Source organism: Myxocyprinus asiaticus, chromosome 9 (genome assembly GCF_019703515.2).
Source record: "Myxocyprinus asiaticus isolate MX2 ecotype Aquarium Trade chromosome 9, UBuf_Myxa_2, whole genome shotgun sequence".
Lineage (NCBI taxonomy): Eukaryota > Metazoa > Chordata > Actinopteri > Cypriniformes > Catostomidae > Myxocyprinus > Myxocyprinus asiaticus.
The window spans coordinates 33,104,973-33,132,221 of NC_059352.1; the positions used below are offsets into that span (position 1 = coordinate 33,104,973).

General features: G+C 38.3%; 1 protein-coding gene across 2 annotated transcripts in view; it reads left to right on the plus strand.

Moving 5' to 3' along the window:
- Window positions 1-7,605: 7,605 nt before the first annotated feature.
- LOC127446448 (trinucleotide repeat-containing gene 6C protein-like) overlaps window positions 7,606-27,249 on the plus strand; it is an 85,919-nt gene continuing 66,275 nt past the window's right edge. For both annotated transcript variants that reach the window (XM_051707353.1, XM_051707354.1), the window contains exon 1: window positions 7,606-8,246. In XM_051707353.1, the coding sequence (XP_051563313.1) occupies window positions 8,196-8,246 (51 nt within the window). In that variant the 5' untranslated portion in view covers window positions 7,606-8,195. The remainder of the gene's footprint in view (window positions 8,247-27,249) is intronic.

The following is a 27,249-nucleotide window of genomic DNA, read 5'->3' on the forward strand; positions in this document are numbered from 1 at the left end:
CACAGTAGCGCCATCTTTAATTTTTGACGGGAATGAAAATGAGGCTGTGAGGGATAGACTTACTGCCTTTTCAATAACATGCACTGTATAAAGCTATTAAAAAGCTCCTAGATCTCTTGATGTTTGGAGTTTTTTGTCTACTGATATTTCTTGGAAAGATATGTTTTCAATGTTTCGTCAGCTGAACGATCCAAAAACACTTTAAACAACTGTACAACCCATTGAAGAGACTGTAGGTCTATTCCTCACAGCCTGTCATTCCTGTCAAAGGAAAATCAAAGATGGCGTTGTTGTTAATGAGGATCACAGATAGGACAAACACTTGCTTATGTCAAGAGCCATCAAAGGGGGGGGAGTCACGTGATGCCATGTGAGGTTCGGACGTATGAACGGCGAGCTCTGTGCACTTTGCTAGTTTGAATACTTTTTATGTCATAAACCGGTGAGATTCGATACACCCTGATCCTTAACTGTTCTAGGAAGACAATATAATTCAAAATCCTCGATTTCTGGAGACATTAAAAGACACTTACGTGCTCAAGCTGACACCCCCGAGCAGGCCACAAGCCTGGGAGCCGATCTGGCCGGAGAAGTGGCGAGAATTGTTGAACGTGTCGGCAATGCTGAAGAAGGTCGTTGCTGACTTGGAGGATCCTGCTGTAATACGTCGATCGATCACTGCCATGGAGACGAAATTCACTGAGGTAGTTACAAGAGTGGGGGATGTCGAGAAACGGATCGATTATCTGGAGTCTTCGGAGAGGGAATTAGCTGCTAATCCGCTAGTGACCAAGGTGGATTTGGAGCGCATTTTTATAGATTATCTTCTGTTGTGTAATTCTGTTTTACAAAATTTGTATAGAAACACTGGACTTGAGCAATCCGACGGCAAAGTTGTCATGGGGGCTCTCATAGGCGTACATGGACTGTTTGAGTTTAGAGGGATGGATGCCGGTTGGCGCTGTCGTGCGTGGGGTTAATGCACACGTTTTTCTTTTTTCTGTTTGTTTGGTTCGGGGGGAAGTTTGGGGTTTGATTGTTGCACTAATGTTGGAATGTGGTCTTTATAATTTTATTTTTGACACACAATCTATTTTTTCTATGTCAAATGTTAGTATGAGTGGATTGTCTCTCTCCACGTGGAATGTGAATGGGTTGGGGCACCCCATCAAAAGAAGGAAAGTTATTTCTCTTCTTAAACATAAGAAATATGATATAGTGTTTCTTCAAGAAATGCATCTTTCCCCACAGGAAGCTGAAAAATTTAGGAAGATATGGGGTGGACATGTTTTCTTTAGTGCTGGCTCAAGTACGAGCAGGGGAGTCATTACACTGTTAAGTAAGCATCTACAATTCAAATGTCTCAAACAGATTAAAGATAAATTAGGAAGAGTCATTATTGTTTAAGCAGAAATTCAGGGGCAAAATTTGATTTTGGCTAATATTTACACGCCTAACGCTGATGATCAGGGCTTTTTTATAGATCTTGAAGGGATGTTGCAAGCAAATTATATCAACCCTCATGATATAATATTGGGAGGAGACTTTAATCTATTTATGGACTCAGTCCTTGATCATAGTGAAGCAAGAGTGTGTAAGCCCCCTAGAGCAACATTGACACTTCATAGGATGTGTAACAATCTTGGTCTTACAGATATTTGGAGACTTTTGAACCCATCTGGTAGGAACTATAATTTTTTTTCATCAGTCCCTCATTTCATCTGTTGTTGATTGCTCAATTGGAAATATTTAAGTCTCAGATCACACCCTGGTGAGTTTAGAGGTGTTGCCACATACAGAGAAAAATAAATCATATAATTGCCACTTTAATGTATCCCTTTTGCAAAATCCTGAATTCCAACAAATGTTAAAGGCTGAAATCAGTGTTTATATGGAGACCAACTGGTCCTCAGTATCCTCTGTGGGCATGGCTTGGGAGGCACTTAAGGCAGTTCTTAGGGGTCGGATCATACAGTATGCCTCATTCGTCAAAAAAATCCAAAGCACGAGAACTTGTGGAGTTGGAAGGGAATATTAAAAGTGCCGAGGCAGAGCTGAAGTGCCAAATGTCGTCTGATGGCCTCAGAGAATTGACTCGATTGAAATGTAGACATAATACTATTTTGTCGCGGAAGGTGAAGTTTTGGCTATTCAGGGCAAGACAGTCATACTTTGAGTCGGGGGACAAAGCAGGGAAGCCTTTGGCTAGATATATAAAGCAGAGAGAGTCTTTCTCTACCATTCCCTCAGTGAAATCTGCTGGGGGTGAAATATTTACCTCAGCTATTGATATTAATAATGCTTTTAATGAATTCTATCATGATCTCTATAGTTCCACATCTTCGTCTACTGATGAAGATATTAGAAACTTTGTGAAACCATTAGAACTCCCTAAACTGATGACTGAGCGAAAACATTCTCTTGATTCTGAGATAACCTTGGAGGAGCTTGGCAAAGTAATTAAGCCGCTGAATTTTTTAGATCTTATGCTACAGAACTGGCTCCACTTTTGTTAGAAGTTTATATGGAATCATTAAAGAATGGAACGCTTCCGCCAACCATGACACAAGGATCAGTCTGATTCTTAAAAAGGACAAAGATCCAAGCGAGTGTAAGAGTCACCGTCCAATTTCCCTGATCCAACTAGACATTAAAATATTGTCAAAAATTTTGGCTAACCGATTAGCTAAGTTATGACATCTCTTATACATATAAATCAGGTGGGGTTTATTCGGGGCTGTAACTCTTCTGATAACATTAGGCATTTCATTAATGTCATGTGGGCAGTGGCGAACGATCAGACTCCGGTCACTGCCATCTCGCTTCCTGTACTAACCTACAGTGACCTTACAGTGTCCCAAACAGGGCATTAAGTATTTGGGTATTTTATTCCCAGAAAATTTGTGTGATTTGGTTAGTTAATTTTGACCCTTTAATAAAAAGGTTTTTGAGCAATGTGGGCAGGTGGGCTTCATTACATTAATCTATGATTGGGAAGGTTAATGTTATTAAAATGAATTGTATTCCAAAAGTCAACTACCTGCTACAATCTCTCCCTGTAGATGCCCCCTCTCTTATTTCAAGCAATTTGATAGCATAGCGAAGTCCTTCATTTGGAATGGTAAGTGTCCCAGATTACATTTCAATATGTTACATAAGCCAATTGAAAAAGTGGGTTAGGCCTACCCAAGATTTGTTTTATTATTATGCATTCAGTCTCAGACATTTGGCTCATTGGTCACTTCCACCTGAGAGAGCCCCTCCCTGGTTTTGTATTGAACAGGAAGTGTTTAATTCGGACATTTATTTAAATGTTGCCTCGAGCATATGGCCTAACCCAAAATTATGTATTAATAAGTCCCTTTTCTGCTGGTCAGAGTGGATTGTGAGGGAGGTTAATACGCTCGGTGACCTATATGAGAGTGGAGTGTTGAGATCCTTTGAAAATATTGTTCAACATTTTAGGATTCCCAGATCTCAGTTCTTTAGGAATTTATAGCTGTGCCACCTGCTCTTTACTATTTTTGGGAGTAGCATACACCCCCCTAAAGCGGCAAATACTCTGGAAGTGGTGATTAGTGCTTTAGGAAAAGGTCATGAGGCATCAGTGTATTACTCCCTGCTAATTCAGAGTCTGGGGGACGGAGCTTCAACTTCTCTCAAGAGATTATGGGAGAAAGATTTAAACTTGGTATTGGAGGAGGGAGTGTGGGCTAGGATTCTAAAAAACATCAAGTCTACATCTAGAGATGCAAGGGTGCACCTTATGCAGTTTAAGATTTTACATCGATTCCATTGGACACCCTCTAGATTGTATAGGCTTGGTCTTAAAGACACACCCACCTACTGGCGATGCCAATCAGAAGACGGGACATAACCCATGTTTTTTGGGGATGTGTTAAGATCCAAGAATTTTGATTGAGGGTTCAGAGCTTTATGTGTGACGTATTGGACACTCAATTTTCATTTTGCCCCAGACTCTGTATCTTAGGCGATGGGGCGGTCATTAATATTGGGGATAGACATTTAAAAAGTTGGGTCCTAGCCGGAGTTATGATCAGCAGACGGATCATCCTCAGGGGATAGAAGTCGGTTGGGGCACCCTCGTATCGGGAGTGGTGCGGGGAGATGGGCAGGGTGGTGGCATTCGAGGAGGTGATTTATAGAAGGCTGGGAAAATGGGATTTGTTTGACAGGAAGTAGGGTGGATATTTGGCTTTTTTGGAGGGTTCTCGGGGAGGGATAGTGGAGAGGGATTTGTAGTTTAGATGTGTATATGCATTCTTGTTGTTTTTTGAAAGTATACTTTAAAAATTTTTTTTAAAATAATATATATATATATATATATATATATATATATATATATATATATATATATATATATATATTTTTTTTTTTTTTATGTTCTAATTGTTGGTGACCACTGTAGTGCGTGTTTGTGTCAGGTGGGAGGAGGGGTTTAATGTATATAATTGATACCGTATTTTATGTTGTGTTTGTTTTATGAATGGAATCAATAAAAATTGTTAATAACAAAAGAGCCATCAAAGGTTCTAGAATAAGTCCATTCGAAGACATCAAATCTCCCACTGTAGTGTTAGGATGACCCGAACCACAAATGAAATAATTGATAACATATTTGCTCTTAAGAGTCAAGTTTTACATTCTCATGCTTGAGATATTTAGAAGTAGCCCTTAAATATTTGAAGTATTTGCCTAGGATTATATAAAAGAAGATCACAAGATTTTGTTTGTTTCGAGTTGGTGAATGTTTGGGTCATTCATTCAGATTTGGACAAACTTCATGTTACATCTTATGGAGTCTGTGGTGTTACTCTTTTTCATTAAACAAGTATACATTTTCCATGAAAAAAAAAAAAATAGTCAATTTTAGATATTTTAAGTTTCCACATGCTCTTTAACAAGCTAGCTAAAGTGGTCTTTCTGAAGTGATTTTGGATGGTGATGTCCTTGGTTTTGCTGTGTTTGATACTACCACCTGTCACAAGAATATCACCAAACTGTCTAAAAAAATCATTTAGCTCTTAAACCTTTGATAGAATAATGGTAAAAATTCTGCCAAATTTAGTTCAAATAGTGTCAACACATGAGTATATCCCCTGTAAATGCGGCTGGACTGAAGGCACTGGGCGTAACCTCAGGAAACTGATCCAATAATATTATTGGTTTGACCAAGATAAACTAAAGGTCAAGGTGCCATCTCATTTACATCTGTATCAGGATGCTGACAGTGCTTCACACAAAGGTTTTTGCTGTTGTAATATGCAGAACATTTTTATGACCTGCAAAAGTGTTTTAATGTGATAATAAAGTGCACTGTAAGATGACTTGTTTGTCGTATATCTTTGCATGACTGATGGCTGACTTCTTTTTTCTTTGAGGAAAAAATGTATATTTCTATATATTATTGTATTATGTACCATATGTTTTTGGTATTTATAACACATTATTACCATTTTAAAGAAGCCTTATATCCATTTAGCAGATTCAACAGAGCAGATCTAATGACGCCTTCATAACTGATTCATAACTCTCTCTCTCTCTCTCTCTCCCCCCACCCACCCACCCACTCAGTGGTCATTATCCACTTTTCCCTATTCACTTGCAGGTGAAACAAAGACAATGCTTATTAGCTCCTCATTATTCATTTAAACCCATGAAGGCAATAAATTAAGCCTAAGTGTCCAATAAATCTGATTAACCAGTCAAGTCCCAAAACACCATAAAACCAGCACTGGTCTGATTTTCCATAATTAGTTTGATGAGAAAGACTGATCCGCAACAGTGTTTTGAGAGTGACAACAAGACCGTATGTTTTTTTTTTAATCAGCTTTATGGCTTATTATTTTATATAATTATGTGTTACTTATGATGCATATGACAATTTGTTGTGGGAACTTTTAATGTAGCCATTTTGTGTGCTGTATATTTCAAGGTCTTGTAATTATATACATCTTAAATTATAGGAATACGAGTCCCCTGTGGTGTCAATCATGAACAGGTTTTATGTCAAGCATATGACATTTTATCATTTAGGTATAACAACATTTTTATTTTATATAATTCAATATGTGGTGTTGGGTTATTTTAATTTCTAAGAAAATGAAACTCAGAACAACCTTCATAAACAAAATTAACAACATTTCTCTATATTTTCTTTCCATAGCCTTTTCCTCCCCCTTTTTTGTCCCATTGGAAATTACAACAGCACAGAGCCTGGACCCTGCTGCATGACACTCCCTCTCTCTCACTCTCTCTCTCAATTTTGTATTTCTAAATATCACACTAGAAATCACACTATGTCAAACAGTAGCCAGGGTCCACACTATATGGGAGCAACCTTGGATATATTTTGCTTATATTACTGTATCCAACATGCATTCTTGCGTGTGTGTTGCATACACTTTTATTGATGCAATCACTCTGCTCATTTACATTAAAGTGCACCTATTATGATTTTTAAACGTGCCTAATTTTGTTTTAAAGGTCTCATACAATAGATTTACATGCATCCTAGGTCAAAAAACATTTTAATTTGCTCATAATTTAAATAGCAGCATTACCTTTTTTCCCAGTGTCTCAAACGACTCGTTCAATGATCCGTTCTAAAGGATTCATTCTAAACTCCTCCTTTCAGAGAGCCTACTCTGCTCTGATTGGTCAGATGTCCCAGTCTGTTATGATTGGTCTACCGCTTACAGCGCGTGTCGGAAAGGAAACGCCCACTACCATATCCGAGTTTCAGCTCTATCTGAAAAAATTTCTGTTTTACCTTACCAATTAGAGTCCGAGTCCGATAGTGATACATCGGAAGATCAGCCCGAACCACCATCGCAAGCACGACGAGAACAGGACGTTTCTCTGTGGTAAGTTTATATGTAGTTTGACAATAACGTAAGTTAGCCAGTTAGCAGAGGCTAACAGGCTAATAGCCTGCACTAGCTGTACCTGTAAACAGACCAGAGGCGGGTTTTTTGTTACCAAATTGCGTAGGTTAGTACAGGAAGTAAGTATGTAATTACTAACTGACTCGTTTCTGGTGTTCAGAATCGGTTCTTTCATTTGGGTGTCAATAACTCCATATTTCGTGCACTTTGATTTTTGAAACTTTGCAGACTTTTTTACATTCACGAACAGCTTTATAACACACTACATGAAAGGTAATATTTGGAAAATCATAATAGGTGCTCTTTAAATAATAAATAAATGTATTACAATTATGTCAGAAACCTGCAATTATAATTTACCATAATAAACCAACTCTCTCAATGTGTGACTGACGCTTCCTGCTGAGCCAGTCTGAAACACACATTGTGTTTGGTTGGTTGGTTGGTTGTTTGTTTGTTTGTTTGTTTGATTGGTTTGTGTGCACAGCCTACAGAGGCCTCAACTGAACGCCCATTCCAGCCCATGTGAATCCCAACTGGGCGCTTTGAAACGATTTATGGGCAGGGCTCCTCCGAGATACCTGCTTGCCCATTGGCTGATTGAACGTCATATGGAAATTACCTAAGCGACGCCCCTCCCACTGTAAATAAGCTGCCCGTCTGCTGTGTGTCTGTGTTGATACTGAACAAAATGGCTACAGAGGCTTGATTCTGTCCCGACGCTCTCAGCGCTTTCTTTGGACACTCCGCCCTTATCCCTGGATATTTCCACTCTTGTATTTGTAACACCGCTGGATTTTTCCTTGTTGAAAAACAGACTGCTCGCTACATCGCTGGCTTGATCGCTCGAAATCTTTTCTTTGTTTTTTTTTTCTTTTTTTTTTTTTTTTGCACTTTACTGAAGCCCCTCGCATCGGTTAATCTCCTGTCAAGACAGTATCAGCTTCAAATTCTTCATTTTGCACCGTAAATCAGATTGCTATTACTGATGGCCAATTTATGCCACTGTATTTAACAAATTGCCTGTCAGTTTGCTCTCTTTTCGATGGTATATGGTAGTGTTTATGTCATGCAAATTTCGTCTGCTGTTTTTCCCTGCATGCATGCATCTCCATCAGAGCTCGATGCTCTGAGTCTACGTGGAGATTTCACAACAGTCTTTTCCCTCGTACCCATCTTTGAATCGTGTGTTTAGTTTTATTGTCATTCTTTTGCCTTTTCTGGACACTTTTTGAAGTTCAGCTGCTCATTCATTGCAGTGTTACTGTTTTTGTACCGCTCTACAACATGCAACACTTTTTTACTGAAAGCTGCCAAGCTCGTCTTGTGAACCTAAAGGTAAGTCGACACATTGGCTATGCTTAAAACTCAGCTGCTGACTCTGAACGCTCCTATGAATGCCAAAAATGCTGTTTAAGTAGGGAGCTCACTACGTTTCAAGACACAACCATTGCTAATGTCTAAAACAGGCTGTAAAATTAGTCTAATCCGTTTGAGACACTTGTAGGACGTGGTGGTTAAATATTTGAGCTGAAAGGTTGTTGGTTCTAGTCCAACGATTATTATTTTTCCCATGACATTTAAAGAAATGTCCGGGTAAGCTTAAACGACAGCATTTGTGGCACAATGTTGAATACCACAAAAATAATTTCCACTCGTCCCTAGTTTATTTAAAAAAAAGCAAAAATCGTGGCTACAATAACTTACAATGTAAGTGAATGGGGCCAGTCCATAATCGTTAAAAATACAAACAGTTTCAAAAATATAGCCACAAGACGTGAACATTATAGGTGCTAACATGCCTTTAGGGTGATAGAATCGCCTACTAACTTTATCTGTGTAAAGTTTTATCCAAATATTGCTTTGTTGTCATAAGTAACGCTGGTAAACCCTGTAGTACTGGTACGCGATTTTATCACGTTAACATGTATAGCCTAATGTTTACGTCTTGTGGCTATACTTTTGAAATAGTGTATTTTAATGTTAAAGTTTATGCGACCCATTTAAAATATTAATCTATTCCAAATCCGATGCTAAATTCCACTGAAAAGGGGCATTTATCTGCGTCCTCGCCTTGAATTATGATCATTGTACATTAAATTGAACATGACACATTCACTGAATCAACATTAGCGAATATTTAACAGACATATTTATTGAAAACAACTGAATGAATAGTGCAGGATCAATGGAACAACCATTAAAAGCCTGTTCTAAATGGAAATCACCAAGTAAAAGTTACTTTAACATATTAAAACAGTCAGGACATTGTTGAAAATAATTAACAGGTAGACTAAGCCAAATCTACGAGAGAGAAAAAAATGCTCTGAAAAGTTGTGAGTATTTCACGACGTGCAGTCGTGCATTAACCATTGATCTAATATGACAGCTGTTCGGCAAAGAACGTCAACCAATAACAGTTACGATGTAAAAAAAAAAAAAATAATAAAAAAGTAGCTATAGGATAGAAAAAAATAGGCCTGTGATGTAGCCTACAATAAACCTAATGTATTCTAAACATGACGTGCACACAGAATAAAGGATAGTTTAACATGTTCAGCAGTCGGCACCTTGTTGAAAATAGCCTTCTTAAACAGCAGATAAAAAAAATGGCATACCTAGCCTAAAACAGTTATTTTCTAGGCTACTTACTCAAAAGCATAATTTTTTGGATGAGCAAAATTAACCCGTCGACATGGTCCAGTGAAAGACGGGACTTGACTCACCTGAGGCGTTTATCCTGCGCTTGAAAAGCCCGCTCAGCGGAAAAATAACATCCAAGCATGCACAGATGTAAAGAAGACTCAAATGTGAAAACATCCATAGGGACTTTCAAACGTTTTGAAAGCCGATTCCCACACCACCGATGTGATTTCATTACTTTGCTGAGTTTGCTTGTCTAGCGAGAGGACATTTTCCTGCGCGCGCCGCGAGAGAGAGGGAAGACGCACGCGCAGCCTGAGGTGAAATTAAACTTTGTATCTGCTCCAGAAATCCTCTTTTTTAATAATATTTGTATTATTAATTCTATTTAAAATATGTAACATTAATATGACAGTAATTTAAGTGCAGCCTCTGTAAAAATATAAAGCCAAATGTTAATGTGTAAAAATTATGATCAGTTTAATTGGGGGGGAAATATTATCCGACTAGTAATTCCAGTGTCGACTAGCAGCATCAGAATCGTTTAGTCGACTAGTCTCGCACATCCCTATAGGAGACCTGGCTGGAGTCACTCAGCACGCCCTGGGATTCGAATTAGCGAACTCCATGGGTGGTAGTCAGCGTCTTTACCACTGAGCTACTCAGGCCCCGTTAAGTTCAATACTTTGACATATTCACAGTAAGCCAGAAGAAATGTCTGCGAGACAGTTTCATTTCTCAGCTTTTAAATAAAAAAATAAAAATAAGGTCAATTAGATTCTGTTCTCAGTTTCAAGCAAATTGAGTTCTTGCCTAAATTTATTTGAGCTGTTTATATTCACATTAACAGGGGGCATTTGGTAGCACCTAAACCCCACTAGAAGTTAAAATTACTGTATTTTTAAAACTGTGTTTTGCTGTTTATCATAGTTATTTGTGAAATAGAATTCAGATTACAAACAGAAAAATATTTTTCTTTTGGGAAGAATGGTCTGTGCTCTTTTTAAGAACAAGGTAAACGATTAGATGTATTATTATTCTCTCTTATTATTCTAGTTGTTTTTTTTTGGTTTTGTTTTTTGTCCTGGGACATTTGCTTATAGCTTCAGTATTTGTCTTGCGTTTCTTAATGGAGAACCATAATTACTTTCTTCGATCAATTTTCCTCTCTCGGATATCATGTCACACTTGGCTGATGCTGAGATAAAATGAAACGCAGTTCAGTTGTAATTCATAACCCGTCTCTACTTGTGTGACTATTAACTCAAGTATCTCAAGGCACTGCATCAGTGTGCTTCTCAACCTTAATTATAAATCACCCAAAAAAAATTTGGGAGCTCCAGTGCACCCAGCCACCAGTCTCAGCTCCCCTCTTATCTTGTCTGGGGTCTAGGGGACCACCGTCCTTCCTGGCACTGCAGGGGATTGGGGTTAGAGCTTGGAGGCGTGAGACACCAAAGTGTTCAGCTTGTCAAAAAGGCAAAAAATGGTCTCTTCTATGGATGAGTTAACTCACTCTGGACTGCGAGGGTACACACAACCCCCTGAACCTGTAAAAGCAGATGGGTGGCTAGTGTTAGGAGAAAGGGAATTCCTTGTCCATCGTGGGATTCTCAGTATTTTGGTGGATCTAATTTAATTTTGGTTTCTGTGGTTGTGCATTGCCTCTGTGTTGCTCTGATAAAATAAGAGTACATCATTCTCCTCAGCACAAATTTTAAAGGCTGACTGTGATGAACACTGTGTTTTGTTTGCATTTTAGTAGGCTAATAGTACATCATTACTTCATTATCATTTTTGCCTATCATTTTAAGGTATTTTTCTTTACCAGGCAGTTGTGTACCAACTAAGAAACCAGGGCACGTCTCCATCACTTCTTAAATTAAGATATTGCATAATAGCTGCTCTTTAGGCATCAAAAACTCCATTGTGGTTATTTGGATTCAACATCTAATTTCTTTCTGCTTGAGCCAAATATTTCAGTAGAAATGTATAATAGGAAATGTCTTTTCCCACCCTGATGTCAAATTTAGGAGGATCATTCAAGATGTCTTTCCATCTGTCTTTCTCTCATTATCTCATCATGCACTACAGTCCAGTTCCGCTGAACATTGAGCCCCCTGATGTAAGAGCTTGAAATCCTCTTGTCCATGTTAGAGGGTAATGGCACACCATGCAGCAGGACAGGAAGGGGTACGGGGAAAGGAAAGAGGTAGAGAAGAAAGCAGTGTTGTAGTCCTTGAGACCGGACTTGGTCTCGAGTCTGAATCCAAGACATTATTTTAATGGTCTTGGTCTTGTCATGGACTCATGTGCAATCTGACTCGGTCTTGACTCGAACTTGAACAAGTGTGGACTCGGATTTAACCTTGAGTCCAGTTGAGTCCCTTTTCTAAAAATATACAGTGAAAGCTTCAACTTAATTGACAAACGTTTTTGACACAATATCAGAGATTTTCACGTTTGTCCCGCATTTCAGTCTGCTGTGTAGAATCAGAACTAGTGATACCCAGTTCACAAATAAATCATTCTTTTGAGTTGGTTCTTATTAGTGAATTGGCCAAACAGGTTAGCAAAAAGGTCTGAATCGACTGGCTGTTCAGTTCGATTAGTTCGAACTGCTATCTCACTGAATAATTTGCAGCAGTTTCTCACTTACTGAAACAGCGTCGGGATATTTTAGAAAACAAACTGTGTCTTGTTAATAAGGGGCTGTTCACACAAAACGTGTTGTTGCATCCATCCATGCTGTTTTTCAGTTGTTTTTCTATGTAAACATGCTAAACGGATGTCTTTGACCATTGCATTATGTATCGTTGTGTTTTTGGCGTCTCGTCAAGTTAAAAAGAACCTCATCTGTTAAAACATGACTCGAGACACCTGTGTTATACTCTGTTGCCTGATAGCACACGTACAACACCCAGACCTCTATTTGATGTGTGTGTTTACATCTGGAAGATATCTATTTTACATTGTTTGTTCATCTGCAATCCGTCTATAAAACGCATGTCAATAAGTATGCCTTGGATGTCAATAAAACATTCAGCAAATGTCTTTGAGACGTTTATGATTAAGAATGATTATAAATCTGATCTTTTAAGATGTTTAGCAGATGCTTTTCAGATGAAAAGATCTACAAAAGACATCTCTGAGACGTACGTGTGCTTTCTGCACTGTAAAAAATATTGTGCTGGTTTTACTAAAAAAAAACTTAGGCAACTATTTGCATTAGCTTTTTGAGTATTTTGAACTTAACAATTTTTTGTTTTACATATTAGACTATACATGTAATGCCAACTCAAATATAATAATATCAATTTACAGGCCATTTTCTAAAGTTATAAAGGCAATATTTATTTTGTAGGTAACTACCATTATCAAGTAGTATTTACTTATTTTTTCTGATAGGCTACACAGATTTTTACGTTAGTTACACTTGATTTTCAAATGCATTTAATTTATATTCCAAGTTTCCTAATATAGCCTATTTATTATAAAAAGTGTAGTCAAAAAGTGTTTCAAAAGAAATTCAAAATATTTATTCATATTACAATGTTACAAATTAATTACAAATTTCAAAAGCAATACATTTGTAAATGTATCCAAGAAAAATACAAAACCACAAATCACACCTACTTATATAGACTAAAACACAAATGGGAGTACAAAGAAACAGGTTTGGTATCAAAATATGTACAAGACAGGAACAGTACCTATTATTTCAACATGAACTACAGTTACATTTGGTCTTAATGTTAAACACTAAATAAAGTTTAGAAAATAGTACCTGTGAAGTTCACAATGTTGTAGCAACATCGCATACAAATTTAAAAACGTCTGTGTTAATTTACAGGCTGCATGTCAATGAAGGCTTTCCTGGTTCCTGTGAAGCTTGGTCCAAACATTTTCCTTTCAATCGTGTATCAATGTTGAGAGCACAAAAAGGCATTGTCAACTTGTTAGTCTAAAATAAAACAAGAACGTACAGTTGTTCAATGTAAACTAAAAAAGTTGAAGTCTTGTTAAGAAAATTTGACTGCTATGACATTTGGATGTATGATGTGAAATTAAATTATGTAAAGTTTCTTAAAGGAATAGTTCACCCCAAAATGAAAATTCTATCATCACTTACTCTTAGTGTGAATCTTTCTCTTGATTAGTTATTATTTACTTTAACCTCATGCCATACTAAACTCGTATGTTGTTATTTTTCCAATGGAACAAAAAATTGAAATTTTTTGAATGTTATTCAAATTCCTTTTTTTCCATACAATGTCAGGACATAGTGACCAGTCTGTCAACCACCAAAATGGACATAAAAAGCAGTTTCTCCTTTGGTGTGTAATGGCATGAGTGTGAATAAGTAATGACAGTATTAATTTTGGGGTAAACTATTTCTTCTACATAATTTAAATAGTTAACCCTGATTGACAGCATAGTCTTGCTGTTCTCTTAAATACAGATAATGTTCTTTATCCCCAATACCTGCTGTCATAGTTTCCACATTGGAAAGCAGATGAAGAGCCACTTCTCTCTGTTAGAAAGTGCAGGATCTTGTCCGTAAAGGTGCAGTATGTAAGATTCAGAAACCCTTGTTATTAATGAAACCTGTGGCCGTTAAGTGAACTGGAGCCAGCTACTTGTTGCTCGTGTACACACTCCATAGGGATGCGAGCGAGCGAGCATCAGCCAAAACAATGATGTAACGTACAAAGAGACTGAACATGATCCACCGACATCATGCTGACAGATGAGGTAGCATAATTAAAATTACACAGTAATGATTGTTTTACTACAAACTTTGAGACTAAACTAAAACTACTTATCAGCTAACATAGCATACTGATACACACATACTACCGAACTATACCAGACAGTTTACTGTTGCACTGCACTGTTATGTTGCACTGTTGTATGTTTTGTATGTCATATGTTGAACTACGAATAAGAAACCAGTGTATTTGCTTTAATTTATCCTGTATACCTGACTTTTAGTATAAAGAGAAGATCGTTGAAATTATTTGAAAGTTACGAAGCAAGGTAGCTTGCAATTCGTCAGCGTTAGCAGGCAAGATCAAGTTAGCTAAAATTACACAGATCAATCCTTATGGCACTATATTTCACATGCTTTCAACATGCACAAATGCGATGGTTATGGCATCTCCTGTTAGTCCAACCGTGATTTGAACATAGACTGTTCAGACAGTCAATAAAAAAACTGGTGCGCGCTTACAAAGATTACTACGGTAACCTGAAGGAAGAACAGACCGACGCGCGTTGTGCACATTCTTTCATTGAGTTGGGCAGCGAATCTTCACATAATGACAAAATATTATGCATAATATTTTGATTATGCAGTCTTTTGTACATTTTGTAACAGATTATTTTATAACGGCCTATAATAATGAATAGACGATACACTTGAACAACAAGACGCAATGCAGCAGCCAAAGACGTTTGTCAGACAAGTTATTTTATACAGTTATGTAGTGTACATGTCATTGCCCCTTGAGTACTCAACGAGTACTCGAGTAGACAAAATGACCAAAATGCCCATCCCTAGTTTAAACCAAATTGCATCATTCAAATTCAACAGTCATGTCTTTTAAGTAAATTTAACTTAAATACTATATTGAAAATCCACACGCCTATAAAGCCTTGTAGAGATTACTCAAGATAATACATACAATAAATAAAAATAAAAATGTTGTGTTTGCAACTAATGTTATTAAGTTGATTATTTAAGATCACAAAGTATAGCTGCAAGCAGCAATGATGGGCCCAAGCGCAACTGGTCGATTTCCACCTGGTGGCTTTTGGAAAACAATGCAAGGTGGACACATACATTTGGCATTTGACATTATTCTAAACAATTTTGAAGCAATTTGAGTAAGTATAATAGGACTATTTTAAAGTCTGTTGTAAGAGCCAAACTTCCTGCTGCCACGGGTCTATGACCGTGACCCAAAATAGTTACATCCATGTGATTAGCCCCCAAGTCTAAACATACATCTAAATTTTTATCTAAATCACACATTGCACACAGAAGATACAAGACCCTTCCTGTTTCCCATTTTTCACCATTAATGTAATGCCTCGCCATGGCAACACCTTTCGATATATCAAAATCTGTTCACAATTTAGAATCATCCATGTCTTGGCATAATGTTGTCTAAATGTGGTGACAGTCTCATGAATCACCTAGGAGGAGTATTTAAAAGTTCAGAAACTGCAGTATTAAAAAAAATCCAAAATGGATGACTTCCTGTTGGGCAGACCTAATGACTAATTATGAAAGTTGTCCGGCTTGATGAGAACTATATATGTACCAATTTTGGTGACTAGGTGAAAATGGGGGTGCACCCATTATAAACCCGTTAACTGTCACTGGCCAACTGATGGGCCGTTTGAGTGTGGCTAAAAAACGAATGCTTTGTTTTATATCAAAAACTTCATCAGTGTTCACATAATCAAATTAAATTAAAAACACAACTTTCATCTAAAGCAGTCTATTTTGCAATTAGAACATTACAGTGAAAAACATATTTTAAAATGTTAAAGAGTGCATTTTTAAAACATGCAACGTGTGAGCAACAGTAGGCTACTTATGTTTCATGTTCTCTGCTTATAATCCAATCCAATGATTGAAGAAAAAACAGCATGCACTTCATAAGGCTCGTTTGAAGAAAAAACAGCATGCATTTCCTTAGGCTCGTTTGAGATAAGCAAGTTCTGCGCAGAACCGTTCACCGGTGATCACCGACAGGTGCATACTGGTTAGAAATCTGTCGGACTTGCTGTGATGTGATATGACCACGTATGTCAAAAATACTCCCGCGAGAGCAAGGCGGCCGCAGTTGTAGCAGGCGGTGCAGTAGCTTTTTCCGAGTTGCGCGTACTGCAAGCACGATGGGAAATGACTTGCTGACAACACAGCTTAATGCTCATTGGCTTAAACAACCGTGATGTTTTGTTCTCTTTTTTTCTCTCTCCCCTTTTTCTCCCCAATTTGGCATGCCCAATTCCCAATGTGCTCTAAGTCCTCGTGGTGGCATAGTGCCAACCCGCGCATCTTATCATGTGGCTTGTTGAGCGCGTTATTGCGGAGACGTAGAGCGTGTGGAGGCTTCACGCTATTCTCCACGGCATGCACGCACAACTCACCACGCGCCCCACCGAGAGTGAACCACATTATAGCGACCACAAGGAGGTTACCCAATGTGACTCTACCTTCCCTAGCAACCGGGCCAATTTGGTTGCTTAGGAGGCCTGACTGGAGTCACTCAGCACACCCTGGATTCAAACTCGCACCTCCAGGGGTGGTAGCGGAGCTACCCAGGCCCCAGTTTTGTTCTCTTTTAAAATTTATTTATTTATTTTTTTTTTTATTATTTTTTTATCTCTAATATCATGTTTTTATGTGTATAAATTATATGTGAATATTCCCAACATTCTGACATTCAGAGTGCAATCTCTGTCTGGGATATGTAATTGGTATCATATTTCTGAAATATCTGTAATACGTGTCTTTATTAAACAAAAAATTTTAGGAAATTTTAAGGACATGTCTTATGGGGGGAATTAAATAACAGGAGTGTTTTGTTCATCATATTTATTTTCATTTAAAAGCAACAGAATTTAAATTGCATCCACTTTATTAACAACAAAGCTCTTAAATGTGAATCACGTGATATCTGCCTTTGATCTCGTAGCGGCTGATCCATTACGAGAAGTGAGAACTGTCTGACTTGACAGCTCTTATTTCACTCCTCCCCAGACTGCATCAGCCTGCAGACTGACCATTTTATCCAAAACAATGAAAATAGGGGGTAAATGGGGAAACAAAACCCTGACTGATCCTCCATTTTTATGCTATCATGTAATTAAAAATGTCTAATCACAATAAAATATTGATACTAATTATTTTTTATGCAATCAAAATCGACTGCTGTGTCCGAAATCGTTGACTCATTCACTATTTCCTATATAGTGAATGGCAGTGAGTGAACGAAATGAGTGAGTGAATTCGGACGCTGATGTATACACCGAGCGTCGGAGCTCTGGGGCTGTCACAGAAACAACGTCACATTTGAACTTTTAAAATACTTTGGCCCGGTTGCATAAAGCACCTTAATTGTAATTATCCCTTAAGAATGCCCTAAAGTTTCCCTTAAAATTAAAGGAGTTGCAGAAAATAACCATTAAATGTTATTTAAGGGGTTTATAAGTAAAACGTCATAATCCCTTTCGGTTTCCCTTAAAGTCGCCCTGAAGTGCCTTGATAAGCGAGGTTGGAGTTACTGTTTTAATGTATTTCCTACTGAAACAGGAAGTGGGGGTGGGACATGTCAAACTACTTGCCCCATTTTTTTAAAACTTGCCAATAGGTTTTGGTTTGTAGCCACACACTGAGACACTCCTTTCCATCATGCTGATCAAGCTAGAGCATTCTTACAGGGGAAACTTGAGAGGTAGTCTCAATATCGGCCAGCTTTTCCAAATATTGGAAAACAGAACGATGATCTAACTGTGTCAACATTACTACATTACCTGCCCACAAACGCGCACACAGTAAATCGCAGACTTTGTTTACAACGAGGCGGGAGCCGCTGTGCAGTACAGATGAATGAAAAACAAAGGAATAAAATATAATATATCCATGTTATAAATCACAATACACCAATCATAATAATTGGAAAACACTTATTAGAACTGTACATCCCAGGAAACCTCCGGCTGCTCAAAAAAAATAATAAACTCCAGCCACTTGTCCTCGCATCTAGCTCCAGCGTTGGTGTGTCTTTTATCACCCAGACACCCCTATGAATTATTTCCTTTGAAGACAATTACCCTCCACTGTGAGAGCTTCAGAGAGGTGAAAGTTGATAACCAACAGTCAGAACTCACTTTTTAAGTGATTCTAATCGGAAAATCTGTTCGGAACGACCCTATTTCATGGATTTTGCTCCCTTCTAAGTGCCCTGCGAAGGCTTGATCAGCACCAGTTAGAACACAGCCAGTTGTAAGAGTAGGGTGCGTTTTCATTAAAAAAAAAGCATTTGATTGGACAAAGTTTGATGAAAGTCTGAAGTGTAGAATGAGTCTTAAAAATGTTTGATCCGTATTGGTGGAAGAGAGAGACTACAGATTTTAAATGCTTGTATCTTAAATCAACGTTTAGAAGTACACTAGCAAATAGATGACCTTAAAGGAAATAGATATAGATGAAAAGCAGCAAAACTTTAATTTTGATTTCACAGGATCTTTAAGTATTTTTATTTATTTATTTATTTTTATTTTTTTTACCTAAGAACACCCTTAAAACACGTTAAGTGTTGCATAAAGCCCCTTAAGTGCCATTTTTCTAAGTAAACCTTAAGGTTTGGAAGTTAGAGGGTTTCAAAAAACAAGAATTGTTTTGCCCATCTCCTAGGTGGTGCTACATGAATGTTTGAGCATGTTAAGTGCCCAAAACCTTGAATAATAATAATAATAATAATAATAAATATAGCTGCAAGCAGTGATGATGGGCCCATGCACCATGGGTCCATTTCTACTCAGTGGTTTTCGAGAAACAATGCATTATGGACACAGCAACAACTCAACATCAATGTAAACTTTGACAATAATCATACAATATGTAATAGATATATGCCACCATTCCAGTTTGACTACAACTTCATGTAATTTAATCCATTGCCATGACAACACTATTAAAGCCATCAAGCATCCCTTCAAAATTTTCCATCATCAGTGTCTAAACAATTTTTGAAGTGATTTGGGTAAGAGGACTATTTCAAAGTCTGTTGTAAGTGCCACACTTCCTGCTGCCAGTTGGTGGCGCTATGACCGTGACCCACAATAGCCACATCCATGTGATTAGCCCCCAAGGAAAAACATACAACTCAGTTTTGATTTAAATCACACAATGCACGCAGAAGATATAAGACACTTCCTGTTTCCCTATTTTTGCCATTAATTTAGTGAATTGCCATGGAAACACCATTCAAAATATCAAAAATCTGTTTGCAATTTAGCATCTTCAGTGTCTTAGCATAATACTGCCTAAGTTTGGTGCCAGTCACATGAATCTCCTAGGAGGAGTATTCAAAAGTTCAGGGCCTGCGATTTTCAAAAAATGCACATTCAATCCAAAATGGCCGACTTCCTGTTGGGTAGAGCTGATGACTGTTATTTTGAAAGTTGTGTGGCTTGATGAGAACAATATATGTAGCAAGTTTGGTGACCGTAGAAGAAACTGACCCCATCACTTTTGTCAAAAGGTGGCACTACAGAGCTCCCCAGCCACGCCCATGTGTTAACCTTTGCCCAGGCCTAATGGCCAATAACTCTGATGTGTGTGCAAAATATCATGAAAATTTAAGCATGCCAAGTACCTCAAAAACATGTGAATATACATAAAAAGGAATAATGACATTTAATGCATTGCCATGGCCACACTAAAATATCAAGAATCCCTTCAGAATTTTTAATCTGCACTGTCTTGACATTATTCTAAAACATTTTGAAGCAATTCCAGTAAACATAAGAGGGATATTTCAAAGTCTGTTAAAAGTGCCACACTTCCTTCTGCCAGTTGTTGGCGCTACGACTGTGACCCACACTAGACACATCAATGTGATCAGCCCGCAAGGCCAAACATTTGGCACTATATATCTATCTATCTATCTACAGTGTGTGTGTGTGTGTGTATATAAACTCAGCAAAAAAAGAAACGTCCTCACTTTCAACTGCTTTTATTTTCAGCAAACTTAACATGTGTAAATATTTGTATGAACATAAAAAGATTCAACAACTAAGACATAAATTGAACAAGTTTCACAGACATGTGACTAACAGAAATGGAATAATGTGTCCCTGAACAAAGGGGGAGTCAAACTCAAAAGTAACAGTCAGTATCTGGTGTGGCCACCAGCTGTATTAAGTACTACAGTGCATCTCCTCCTCATGGACTGCACCAGATTTGCCAGTTCTTGCTGTGAGATGTTACCCCACTCTTCCACCAAGGCACTTGCAAGTTCCCGGACATTTCTGGGGGGAATGGCCCTAGCCCTCACCCTCCGATCCAACAGGTCCCAGACGTGCTCAATGGGATTGAGATCCAGGCTCTTCACAGGCCATGGCAGAACACTGACATTCCTGTCTTGCAGAAAATCATGCACAGAACGAGCAGTATGGCTGGTGGTATTGTCATGCTTGAGGTTCATATCAGGATGAGCCTGCAGAAAGGGTACCACATGAGGGAGGAGGATGTCTTCCCTGTAACGCACAGCGTTGAGATTGCCTGCAATGACAACAAGCTCAGTCCGATGATGCTGTGACACACCGCCCCAGACCATGACGGACCCTCCACCTCCAAATCGATTTTAGCCAGAGACCCAACAATGTGGTGCTGTGTAAGCTATGCAAATTGGAAATGGCTTATCGCAGCAGTACAACCGCAATGAATGAACACTTGAAGCGAAAGCATCCCAGAGCTCTTTGTCAAGACGGCAGCAAGGCAGCACCGTAAGTCCTGTTTACTTTTTGTCCCCACCCAAGCATGACATATTAGTATTACAACACGTGTTTCTGTTAGCAGTAGTCACTTTAAACTGATTTTCTAAATGTTTCCTCATCGCCCCCATGTTAAAAGTCATTTTTGCACAGCTGCTAACGTAGGGTGACCATACGTCCTCTTTTTCCCAGACATGTCCTCTTTTTCGGACCTTAAAAAAGCATCCGGCCGGGATTTCTAAATTTGCGAAAATGTCCGGGATTCGGCTTTAGTTACATTATGATGTGCATCTGGTCTAATACTTCATTGTGTGTGTGCGCATATTTGCATTGCTTTAACCCCTCTTTGTAAGTCCCGCCTTCTCGCACACCAATTGGTTGATTATAAGAGGCTTGCAGCAACTATTGGCCAAATTCCTGCCTGTCAATCTCTCCGTGAACGGTCAAAGCGCTGTTGTGTTCGGCATCAAACATATATATCAAATTTGTTTGTGTTTAAGAGAAGATGATTTAATAAAATATTGAAATATTAATGAGACAATTTTGTATATTTATTGTTATATTAATCAAGTAATAATTATAAAAAATCTTTAGAATACTCGGCAAATTACTCATTAGATTAATCGACTAATTGGAAAAAGAATCGTTAGATTAATCGATAAAAAAATAATTTTTAGGTGCAGCCCTACTTACAACAGGCCTACAAGCCCTCAGTCCAGCCTCTCTCAGCCTATTGCAGACAGTCTGAGCACTGATGGAGGGATTGTGTGTTCCTGGTGTAACTCGGACAGTTGTTGTTGCCATCCTGTACCTGTCCTGCAGGTGTGATATTCGGATGTACCGATCCTGTGCAGGTGTTGTTACACATGGTCTGCCACTGTGAGGATGATCTGCTGTCCTTCCTGTCTCCCTGTAGCGCTGTCTTAGGCGTCTCACAGTACGGACATTGCAATTTATTGCCCTGGCCACATCTGCGGTCCTCATGCCTCCATGCAGCATGCCTAATGCACGTTCACACAGATGAGCAGGGACCCTGAGCATCTTTCTTTTGGTGTTTTTCAGAGTCTGTAGAAAGGTCTCTTTAGTGTCCTAAGTATTTATAACTGTGACCTTAATTGCCTACCGTCTGTAAGCTGTTAGTGTCTTAACGACCGTTCCACAGGTGTATGTTCATTAATTGTTTATAGTTCATTGAACAAGCATAGGAAACATTGTTTAAACCCTTTAAAATAAAGATCTGTAAAGTTATTTGGATTTTTACAAAATTATCTTTAAAATGTTTCTTTTTTGCTGAGTTTATATATATATATATATATATATATATATATATATATATATATATATATATATATATATATTTAGTGCCCTACAAATTATCGGTCGGCCGATATTAGCCTCTCACAGATATATCGGTATCGGCATATATGTTTACCGATATGCGCAGATATGAAAACATTTTTTTCAGAACATATGCAAAAAACAATGCTTTAGAATTGGTGTCATAACGTAGTTTGTCCAGCAGAGCGTGCTCTGACTCCACTGTTTACAGAGCTGAGCTGACGGTGGTTCTGCAGACAGTGCGGTGTTAAGCGGTGTTAAGCGGTAAGTTGCCAACTAGTTTGTGAAATACATGCTGGAAAAGTAATAAACAATGACTCCATCATTTTCACTTTTCAATATAACTAATATAACGTTAACCTTGTCCCTGACAATCATGTCACTCATGTTTATCACATCTGTTTGCTATGTTAGCCAGCTATAGTTTGTCAGAGCATCTTTTTGCAGCTCAGCAGACAATGGTGCGGAGGTGGATTGTATCTGTTGAGTGTTGATTTCACGTTATGTTGTTACCTAGTTGGTGAGACGCAATGCTGGAAAGTAAATAAAGTCCATCTTTTACTCTCCATGACAACGAGCTTATAGCTAACTAGCTAACCACGTAGCTACTTTCATTGCTTGTCAGCTGAGTGGAAGCTAATGTGTAAACATGTATTCACCAAACTGTTTTGTTTTAGGATTCGCAGTTTGGTACCCCCTTCAACCGAACAATTCCAGTCGTTGCATTTACAAAATGTAATATTTAAAAGTCTGGTTTTCCACCGTTGAAAGTTTCCCCTGAACTTGTATAGCAGAATATGGTGTAACGCCACTGTCTATCTCTTGACTAGGCAGGTGTGAATGCTTGTTTTACAACCTGCCCCTAATTGACTGGCAGTATTAAAATAGTCAGCATTTGACTGATACTAAACAGTACTACTGCTGTTTTTTTTTTTTTAGTTATTTATTGTATTTTTATTTATTCTTTATTTAGATGGTCAGTAATTGACTGATACTAAACATACAGTACTGCTGTTTTTTTTTAGCTATTTATTGTATTTTTATTTATTCTTTATTTAAATGGTCAGCAACTGACTGATACTAAACATACAGTACTGATTTTTATTTAGCTATAAGTGTAATTTATTCTTTATTTAAATGGTCAGTAACTGACTGATACTGAACATACAGAATTGATGTTTATATAGCTATTTATTGTATTTTTATTTATTCTTTATTTTCTCAGTGTTCATTTCTAGAATTTGTTGACAATGTATAATAATAACGTCAAATATTCTTTGATTAAAAAAAATCGGTGCACAATCCACATAGAAAAGGTCTGTTTTCATTCCATTAAAAAATTTGCTATATTGGCCACCATATCGGTAATCTGTGAATCCCCCCCCCCCCCCACTTCTAAAATCGGTATCGGTCTCAAAAATCCCATATCGGTCAGGCTCTTATATATATATATTATATACACACACATACATATATATATACTGTATATATTAGGGGTGTAACGGTACACAGAAGTCACGGTTCGGTACGCACCTCGGTTTTGGGGTCACGGTTCGATACGAGTTCGGTACAACAGAAAAAAGGAACAAATCCCAAATGCTAGGTTTCTTTTCATTTATTTTGAACAGACAGTAATGTAAATTACAGTTTGTTCCACCTAGTGGCATTTAGTCCCCCCTGAGGTAGTTGGTACAGTACAGCCTCCTTTAGTGTATTAAGCACTAAACAGTAAACAGAATGCACTCTTGCATAGGCCATATTTTTTTGTAGGGTTGATAAAAAAACAAAAGGTATTTGGTCACAATCAGTTACAAAACTGAAAAGCATCTCTTGTGTTATAAAAGTACAAAATAAATAGAATAATGAAAAATAAAACTTGTGCATTAGGAGAAGCCATTCTTGTTTTGGGTTGGTGCATAGATGGTCTCTTCTTCTGCTCTTTTTCCTGTTGTGACGGTAGCAAACAGTGTTGCATTACTGCGCGCGCCCCCTTCTGGATTGGAGTGGATCGCCTGTGACTGTATTCTTCGTCTGACTGCATGCACCGAACCGTGACGTCAGTACCGTGATGGTTCGGGACGAATACATGTACCGTTACACCCCTAATATATATATATAGAGAGAGATAATGAGCTGAGCCAGGAGAAACTGTACATTGCTTTGTTTCATACATATTACATTGCAGGAGAATATTTGTTTTAAATTTGAATTGTTTTATTTAAAAGTAGACATTTTAACTTCACTTCATTTTTGTGACGTGTTTCAGAAAGATGCTCAAGGAAACAGAGACAGCTGAGAGTGCATCCTGTTTATTTTCTTTATTTTACAAAAGCACAAGGGTTTGTTATTGTGAGTGTACACAAATAAAAGTAGACCCTTTATGGTTTCTAATGATGTCTTACACTTATCTGTATGCCCAAAAATGACGGAATATTTTAAGTTGTTTCCGTTGTTATGCGGAAGAAATCCAGCAGGACGCGCTGGCGCGTCCGTCGACCCCAGAGGGTTAACCTCAAAATAGAGATCTCCGACTCGCCGTGTGACCTCAAAGGGCCCTTGCCACTTGGCGAGTATTTTAGAGCTTGAGTTGGGCAGTAATACAAGCACTTAATCTCCCGGTGCGAATTCCCGTATTCGAGTGCCCCGTCATACCGCCGGCTTTGACGTTCCTGAACTTGGAGCAAATTCTCCTGTGTTAATTGAACCAAGGTGTGGAGTTTTGCTCTAAGATCAAGAACGTACTGAATTTAATTTTTACTGTTTGAAGGTCCCTCCTCCCAAGCTTCACATATGACGTCGAGCACGCCGTGCAGCTGACGCCCATACAGTAGCTTGAATGGGGAAAACCCTGTGGAGGCTTGCGGGACCTCTCGCACTGCAAATAACGGGATCGAGCCACTTATCCCAATTTCTAGCGTCCTCGTGTACGATCTTACGAATCATGTTTTTTAAGCTTTTATTAAGTCGTTCCACCAACCCGTCTGTTTGTGGGTGGTAAACACTGTTGCGAATCGATTTAATACCTAACAATTCGTATAGTTCGTGTAGTGTTCATAACATAAAGCTAGTGCCTTGATCAGTGAGGATTTCTTTTGGAATCCCCACTCGGGAGATTATTCTGAAGAGTGCCTCCACAACACTACGTGCTGAGATGTTGCACAGGGGCACTGCTTCCGGATATCGCGTTGCATAGTCCACCAGAACTAACACAAAGTGATGCCCACGTGCGGTCCGTTCTAATGGCCCAGTGAGGTCCATGCCAGTTCTTTCGAAGTGGACCTTGATTAACGGTAGAGGGCGCAATGGCACTTTTGGGGTGGCCGGTAATTTGAGTTTTTCACTGACATTTTGTTAACACTGACATGTCATAATTGTAATACCAATTTGTTCACTTAACCTTCGATGTGTCATTTATTTAATTCAATTAATTTTATTCTCAACTGGCAATATTGTTTAACCAACATAAGCTTAAGAAAATAATAAATGAGGTTTATTTGATTTTTGCACCTAGAGTCAGTAGTTCTTTGAACTATACATTTAATAAATTCATTTTTCATTCCTTTACTGGTCTCAGTCTCGACTCGGACGCTGCCCTCTCTGGTCTTGGTTTTGACTCGGACTCGACCCCCTTCTGGACTCTGTCTTGACTCAAACTCAACCTACTCTGGTCTCGGACTGGACTTGGACTCGGATGAGCTGGTCTCGACTACAATACTGGAAGAAAGGATTTGTAAGTGTTGGCTGGTGTCCCAGAAAATGTCCCTGCAATCTTGCAGGGTCCTCCCCCAACCCGTTTCTCTGTCTGATAGCGGTTTGAATGCTGTGGACTACTCCAGCTAGAGTAGAACTGCATGTCTCTAAGAATCTGTGCTTGCAGTTTGTGGATGCTGCCTTTTTGTGGATTGTTGCATTTCCCTTAAAAGTACTGTGAAGGTATCAAATGGTAATATCATTGTACTTTGATTTATGCCATGGCAATAATGGTTACCATATTCATACGTATACCATGTTTGGCATAGTACTCCAAGGTACTTCTGTGGTACCTGCCCAAAAAACAGAGGAATTTAAAAGACCACAGCAAAAACATTCCAAAAATATGGTAATATTTAATGATAATATTAGGCTAATAAAACTAGTTGAATAAAACTAGTTTTGATGTCAATTTTACATCATTCTTCATAGTTTTACTGATATAATAATTTTGTATCCCACAAAAAATGACCAGAAAATGATTGGTCATTTTCTATGACCAAGTAAATATGTTAATAGTAATAAAAATAAAATAGTAATACGCAATCTGAAAGACAGCTGTGAGAGCTGAAATTGCCTCTGCATGCACCATCGTAAATGTGACATTGAGATGCTTTTGCACTCCTGGAGGTCTGGGCTTCAAAATTAAATAAAAACCTTCTGCTGCCTGTTTTCATTCAGTTTAAGAGTTTCAACTGATTTCTGGATGTGACTTTTGTATTGTTCTGTGAATTGATTCAGAACATCTCCAGCTACTCAGATCTACTATAAAATGAGTATATGGTTTCCTTTCTCTGTTTTTAAATACTTTGTTTGCCTTTATTGTGCTTTTTACCCTTGACAAGCTGTCAGAAGCGATTTGTCTTTTCCTCAGCATGTGGCTTCTGTGGTAGCTGTCAGCATAACCCTCAGGATGAAAGGGAAAACCTTAGGGGAATGATACTGACTCTGTCTCGTGGAGCTGTGTTTTTTGTGTAGTGTCTTATCCGATTTCACTTTGATAAAGAGCTATTGTTCCTCTTTAGGACATTCATAGCTTGTTTAGCCTCCAGTTTTTTATGTTCTTGACTGAAACATCACATGGCAATGCATT